This window comes from Varroa jacobsoni, unplaced genomic scaffold, assembly GCF_002532875.2.
Source record: "Varroa jacobsoni isolate VJ856 unplaced genomic scaffold, vjacob_1.0 scaffold_1145, whole genome shotgun sequence".
Lineage (NCBI taxonomy): Eukaryota > Metazoa > Arthropoda > Arachnida > Mesostigmata > Varroidae > Varroa > Varroa jacobsoni.
In genome coordinates, this window is record NW_019214047.1 from 272,331 (window position 1) to 279,626 (window position 7,296).

The 7,296-nt window shown below is 39.7% G+C and overlaps 1 protein-coding gene across 4 annotated transcripts; it reads left to right on the forward strand.

The window, feature by feature from the left end:
- Positions 1 to 69: 69 nt before the first annotated feature.
- On the forward strand, positions 70 to 6,485 carry LOC111267078 (BTB/POZ domain-containing protein 9). Of its 4 annotated transcripts, XR_002684397.2 has the most exons (5): positions 70 to 279; positions 2,962 to 3,308; positions 3,569 to 5,030; positions 5,189 to 5,547; positions 6,062 to 6,485. XR_002684397.2 is itself a non-coding variant. In XM_022845063.2 (4 exons), the coding sequence occupies exons 2-4, from the start codon at positions 3,133 to 3,135 to the stop codon at positions 5,348 to 5,350; spliced, it is 1,800 nt and encodes a 599-aa protein (XP_022700798.1). In that variant the 5' UTR covers positions 70 to 279; positions 2,962 to 3,132; the 3' UTR covers positions 5,351 to 6,485. The 4 variants fall into 4 exon arrangements, 3 of the variants coding, with proteins under 3 accessions (XP_022700798.1, XP_022700799.1, XP_086827314.1); XM_022845063.2 differs by having other exon boundaries at positions 5,189 to 6,485; XM_022845064.2 differs by having other exon boundaries at positions 2,979 to 3,308; positions 5,189 to 6,485.
- Positions 6,486 to 7,296: the final 811 nt, after the last annotated feature.

Genomic DNA, 7,296 nt, shown 5'->3' on the forward strand with positions numbered 1-7,296 from the left:
CATCGTTACTAATGTTGATGTAAACGATGATCTGTAATGAAGTTCCAGCCGTCGATCGGCAGCAGCGAAGTCAATGTTGCAGGGTAGATGTGTGCACATTATCATCCACCGTTTAATGCTTCTGTGCTACAGCTGCTTTATTGTGTTAGCTGTAATCACTTGATCTTCCTGTATGAGCGTATGTGAGTGACTACGGCCGGGTGAAATATCAGTGTATTCCCTATACGAATTCGTTCTTAGTGGCGCCCATTCATCCTTAATAAACCAGCGGCATTAAAAGTAAGCTAATTTGCTTAGTGAAGCCTGAGAAAATTTTGAGTAACGTTGACAGATCTGACAATATTGAAGCAAGATAGAGGCGAAGTCACGTCATCTAAATAAATCTAGACAAGCACAATGACCACATTTTTCAACGCTGCATTTTTGCGGGATCTTCATAGGCAGCAGTACAGGTATTGCAGCACGTACGGACTGACCTACAAAGTGCAAATGGCTACTGTTGAAGTTCAGTTATCCGTGATAACAAACAGTGGCGGAAGTGAGTTGAAGGTTGAAGTCGTTTTATTACCCTAAGCCGGAGGCAGCCATCTGGGTTGGATGGTGATGCTTCTGCTACAGCTGCTGGAACCTTGAGCATTCAATCACAGTTTACCCGCTCTCTTTGACTTGTCCAATACACACTATTCAAATAATGTTAATTTATATGTATATCCTATGAGTAGTGTTGCTATTGACAGTCGATAATAGGCTATACATTTGTGTAAGCTGACCGGTTACCCTGAGTAGCACGGACGTGTTGAATGTACGAGGTTAATCAATGTTTGCTTTGTGCTGTTTTCCGTATCCGATTCACGTTCTTAATGCAGCGGTGCCACAGCTTGTGGCACGATGCCATTCTTTTGCCACCGATACCAAAGTAGCCCAATTAGGTTTCCAAAATATTCTGTTCATCTAAAGTGGCAACCAGATTTTTGATCGCGCTAAGACTTCTCGGTGAAGAATTTAATTTTAAATTAACAGCATCACTAAAGCTGAGCTTGTACCTGCCATGTATGCGTCGCAAACACCCATCATGTGACTACGAACTAAGACGCTACGAAATACGTTGTTGAAAACGAATTGCAGCGAGTCTATGAACCTCTGGGAAAAGATGCATGTACAAACTGTATAACATGTATATAACAGGTTCTCATGATCGTTGATGTATTTTTCTACATGAAAATAAGCGCTTGACATTTCGAGAGTGAAGATATCGATTCGATCATAAACAAATTTTCATGATTAGTACCAAAAAAAGCTATATTGGATTTGTGACAATGCTTCGTACCATGTTAGTCTAGTAAACAGCAGCAGGTGGTAAATATACACCGGATGTCTCAAAAAATGTACGTCATAATTTACTTGAATAAATCTTTTTTGACGGTAGAGTAACTGCTCAACCCACCGACCTGACGCGAATGAGTTTTTGTGAAGATACCTTAGAGACAATCTACGCCAGAAAAGCGACATAACGAGAAATCGCGTTTGTGAATCAAGAGCCCACCATTATAAGAAGCTTATTGGCTAGAAACGCAAAAAATTTTAACTATTGCATTAAGAAGGAAAGTTAGCATTTCATATAGGAAGTTTTACAAATACTGTAAATGAAGACTGAAATTATAATTAATTATTATAATGAAATATTTTGTATGTTGTACTCCCCTTATATATATACCAGCCGAAATATATATATATATATGTCTTTAAAGGCTGGTAACTAAGTTAAACTGTTTAGTTGTATACCTAAATTGGGTAGAATCGTTATCGTCACGAGAATATTTTTGTTACGGTAAAAGGTTCGTCAACAAAATCTTTTTTTTTTTATGCAGTTCGTGGTGTTTCTTGCCTACTTACTGGATCATTGAAGATTTTATCTTTCAAACAATGTATACCGTGTTGCGTAAGTCTCCCAATTAAGTCATGATATTGTTTTGGGCCACGTCGAACCTTTTTTGCCTCCTCGATAGGACTACTTTTGCTTAAATAGGAAAAATAAAAAGTAGTAACTCCACATTTAAAACGATTTTACTATGATAATTGATAATACGAGCTAACAAAACCGCTCCTTACCATTCTTATTTCGTGAAGTCCACTGGCCACTAGTTATAATGCAATTAAAATTGGCTTCGGTGATTTAAAGAAATCTTTACAGAGAAAAGATATATAATTTGTCTGTTATTGCTGCCTTATCATTTGCTAGTTCAAAATAAAATACTAAGCATTATTTTCCGTCGCTTGTACAACTTAGTTTTCTAACCAATTACTAGTACAACACCACACATTATAAAAATTGTTAATTTTAGACCCATTAGTGCCGTTATGCCTGGCTTTGAATGTTGCTTTGAACTTAGATTACATCATGTGTCCTTAAGTTTAGTGTGCCAACACATTACCACTGGTTATTACGAGAATGACACCGTTGTGTGTGTTTCGTAAGAAGGTTCAAGAAAAGATCCGGGCTATATCTTCTAAAGCCAGGTATCTATCCAAACAACAATTGCCTTAACACACTCATTTTTTCATTTGTTGTTAATGAAATTCAATTCGGTTTGATTAGATTAATCCTACAACGAGCCCTCACAGTGATGTCAGGTTTCGAAACTTTTAATAGTTTGATGGAATCACCAATAGTTTTTGTTAATCTGCATGTATATTATTGCAGCCTAGCGAATCGAGGCTAATACTGTTACAGAGATATCAGTGCTTCGCTCGTGAATTTACATGCAAACGAAGGATACAATATCTTCAAGGGCGAACTATTGCTGTATGTTTTTTTTATTAAATGCATGGAATAGAACACTTTCTCTAAAAGAGATCGTGAATAATTTTTAGAAAGCACGTTTCGCGAAGCACACATAGTAGTCTGCGACGCACTTTTAAATCTCGTTTTGCAGCCTCCTTAAATGTAAATACATTTTCCAGCTCTTGTTTGTTTGTAGGCCGAAAATTCCAGACGTTGAAGAGCTCCTGGGGGATAACAAAGCCATCTGTTCTTGTCTCAGCGTGCTTGGGGAAGACAGATAGAATCTAAGAACAGAAGAATAGGCTAAGGTGGTGGGAGGAATACGTGGCCCGTAACCACATAGAGGTACAATGAGCGACCAGAGCGACTCCTTAAGACACTCGGAGGTAGACCATGCATCACACCTCTCTGAGTGGATCGGGTCTCTGCTGTCAAGCGCGAATTACTCGGACATCACCCTCGTGGTCGAGGGTGAGCGTCTTCAGGCGCACAGACTTGTACTTGCCTCATGCTGCGAATACTTTCGGTAGGTGTATAGTGCAACGAATCATTTGTACCACATATCTTGTGCTCTAGTTTTGTCGACAGTATGACTTTTCGCTCAACGTATATATAGGATGCACTATTTATCTAAAATTTTTGGTCCATATTTTTATTTCAAGTAGTAATAATTTTAAAAAGTGGGCTGGCGCTTGCGATACCATTCTTAAACGGCTTTTTAGTTACCGATTATTTTTATTGTATAACAACTATTCAAATCATATGAATATTCTAATTAATTCGTAGGGCTCTTCTCTATGGAGGGATGCGGGAATCTACCCAAAAAGAGGTCGAACTTCCGGATGCTCCGTTAAAGGCGTTTAAATTACTATTGCGCTACATATACACCGGCCGTCTTTCCTTGAGTGGTCTTAAAGAGGATATGCTTCTCGACATGCTTGAGCTCGCGCATCAGTATGGCTTCGAGGCGCTTCAGGGTGCGATATGCCGCTATCTTCAGGAAATCCTATCTGTGCGTAACGTCTGTGCGGTGTACGATAAGGCGCAACTTTACAGTCTCGATCAATTATCAAAGACATGCTGTCGCTTTATTGACCGGCATGCTGCGCTAATTTTGAACAGTGATGCCTTTCTTCAGTTGTCGGCTGGCGCTTTGAATGAGATGCTTTTACGTGACTCATTTTACGCCAAGGAAATAGACATTTTCGAAGCAGTGCATCGGTGGTACGTTGATAAGGAGGAGCTTGTCTCCGAAGGAACAATGACAGAAATACTCGAGAAAGTTCGTCTTCCGTTGATGGATACTGGTGATATTCTTGGCTTGGTTCGAAACTCGAAATTATTTAGCGCAGATTGCCTTCTCGACGCGATCAAGACGAAGAAAGAATGCCTCGACGTAGATTTAAATTATCGCGGCCAACTGATCATTGACGAGAACATAGCCGTACCCCAGCACGGTGCACAAGTGGTAACAGGCGAACAGCCGCAGGAACTACTTCAGCCGAGATCGGAACGCTCTTACGACGGCGACCGCGGTTTTACGCGACATAACATCGAAGATGAAAATGGGATCACCATTGACCTGGGCGGCATGTTTATCATAAACCATATCGTGTTGCTGCTGTGGGACAAAGATTCACGTTCTTACTCGTACTACATTGAGGTTTCGCTGAATCGTGCAGATTGGTGTCGCATCATTGACCATTCGACGTACCTGTGCCGCTCCACGCAGAAGCTGTACTTTGATCCTCGAGTTGTACGCTATATTCGTGTCGTTGGCACCCATAACGCTGTTAATAACGTTTTTCACCTAGTATCACTCGAAGCAATGTACAGCTCGAACCCGTTCAAATTGAGCCAAGGCATATCTGTACCAGAAGAGAATGTGGCGTCGGTGGAGCGGAAAGCTTGTGTTGTTGAGGGCGTGAGTCGGTCGCGGGATACGTTGATCAATGGAAACTTCACCGACTACGATTGGGACTCGGGTTACACATGTCATCAACTAGGTTCCGGTTATATAGTGGTTCAGCTGCCACAACCATATATGATTGACTCAATGCGACTTCTGCTGTGGGACTGTGATACGAGGTCCTATTCGTATTACGTTGAGACATCTGTTGACAAGAAGGAATGGACCCGCGTTGCCGATAGGACGGGTCAGTTGTGCCGCTCCTGGCAAATTTTGACTTTCGAACCATTACCCGTGGTCTTTATCAAAATCATTGGCACGCACAATACCGCGAACGAGGTAAGCTCCAGTCCCGTTTTGAGTCTTCCCGTAACTCTGTATTGTTAGCCATTTTCCGAAAGATAGTGACAAATATAACTTATGTGTATAACGAAAATGCATTAATTCGCATTCTTTTATAACAGTATCTGTGTACTACTACTGTCTTCGTCTTGCAGGTATTTCACTGCGTTCATTTCGAATGTCCAGCACAGGTGCGCAGTCTTGAGGAACGTTCGAACTCGCCACCGTTAGACATGCTTCCATTTGTTCCTCCTGCAGACAACGTTGCGCAGGTCCCGCTGAATCGGCCACTGGATTGTCGTAGAGATGACTTATGATTCTCTTGAGTATAGATGGGGCAATGAGTCATCTAACGATAACGTATGCGATATAACCAGTTTGTTTTGGGGGTGAAATAATTGGACTTGTGGCACACACTACCACAATTTAGTGCTGCTCTTTTGCTGCCGGTTTTAAGATGATCTGAAGCTGTGCCTTTGTACATTAAAGGCAGTATCTAGATAAAAGAAAACTGGTTAGCATTTATCTATTTAATTCTATTCATTATGTCTAATGTGCATCATTGTCTATCTCATTTCACAAGCTATTATACAATATGATTGACAAGCTTTATACAGACAGCTCAACTCAGTTCAACAAGGTCATACGAAGTCAGATAATGAAACAAACTTTAAGTACCTACTTGTACTGATATTGTAAGTTATGAGGATATCCCTATATAGACAAAAGACGATAAGAGTACCTCTTTTTCCCGTCTTTTGATTGCACGTAAAAAGCTGTAGACATAGTTTTTATCGACTGTACTCGATCGTAACGATCGTACATTTGAATGTCCCTACTATATAACAATATATCACAAATATATTCATTTTATACGTTTTTATTTTTCGTCGCTACTGACATACGTGGTGATTTGCTATTACGATTTCTTATGATATAGCAAATCGTAGTAATGTGTTTAGCGACATAGACTGAAGTGAGCAACATGTGATAGAATAGTTGCGTTAGTCTGGTTATTACTCTTATAGGAAAGGAGGCGGTCAAGCACCAACGAATCAAGATTTTTTAAATCCAAACGTAGCATCGCAAGATAGAAAACAGAGGAACTACTGAAAATATTCATGCAGAAAGCAGAACACGACGGACTAAGTTCCATTTTTGCGCACACTTAATGGCTCCGTTGGATTGTGTGTGGAAGTATCGACAGGAATTTACTACACAAGGCCCACGGTTAACTGCCTTTAACAGAATTACCTTCGAACTTCTTCTGTCACTGCGCTACTAACAAACTTCAATGATTTGCCTGCACTTATTAATGCACTTAGCGCGCATGCAATTGTGATTACAAAGAGGAATTAACGAGCAGTCACATATGAACGCAACAGTGTAAACATGATGTAAATTAATAATGGTATAATAACAATAATATAAATAAAAGTAATTGTCAACTGATTGAACGCTCTTCATCAATTATTATGTATTAAAGGTTCTTTTGTTATTGTATCTTATTTATACCCAATGAATGGACAAAATGCGATTCTGCAGAATATGACATCTAAATTGGGGCAGATTTGGGCGCGCAGTTCATCGTGACAGGCATACGTTCGTCCGTCATTGTTGGTCCTAGAAGGTCCAGTTTTGTTAGAACAACAAACTCGTCTTGGTAAAAAAACAATGATTTTCGCAATTTAAATGAAAATGGGCTGTTACTCAATTCCTTAGCACGAGCCCTTGCCAAAATCGAAAACTCTTTTTCGCCCAATATCAACGGCCTGCGTCTTTGCCGATTAATATGCGGTTTCTTAAAATATCGAGAAAATCTTCATGAGGCAAACCGGAGTATCGATCCTCATTGGGTTTTAGATTTAAAGTACTCAAAAACTGACCAAAATTATTCAAGTTATTTTTGACACTTGAAACAAACGGTAACGACCATTCTGAAGAGGAAAATTAATTTGTAATTGGGTCGTCAGATTAGTTTTAGCGGCTAGTCTTCTCGAGATTTACTGCGTCTTTTTGCACTTTTTGGGTATTTCCAGATTTGCCGTTTTGAGACTTTTGGCCTGTTATCAATGCTAAATTTAATTCCGCTGAAATTTTTTTATATATAGTGTATTTTTATATTAGTGAATTTGCACTTATCAGTGTCGTTTGACGTACAGTTGGTATTGACAAGCTATTTGCGAATTAAAGAAGGAAAATTCTGAAAACGATTGGTGAGTGGTTTAAGTCTCAAATGGAAAATGTTATCTCATTGTATATA

Excerpts from the sequence above, each read along its gene's own strand:
- LOC111267078 (XM_022845063.2), top strand. The coding sequence starts at position 3,133 with ATGAGCGACCAGAGCGACTCCTTAAGACACTCGGAGGTAGACCATGCA. Across the intron at positions 3,309-3,568 it reads TCATGCTGCGAATACTTTCG|GGCTCTTCTCTATGGAGGGA; the intron begins GTAGGTGTATAG and ends ATTAATTCGTAG. Across the intron at positions 5,031-5,188 it reads CGCACAATACCGCGAACGAG|GTATTTCACTGCGTTCATTT; the intron begins GTAAGCTCCAGT and ends TTCGTCTTGCAG.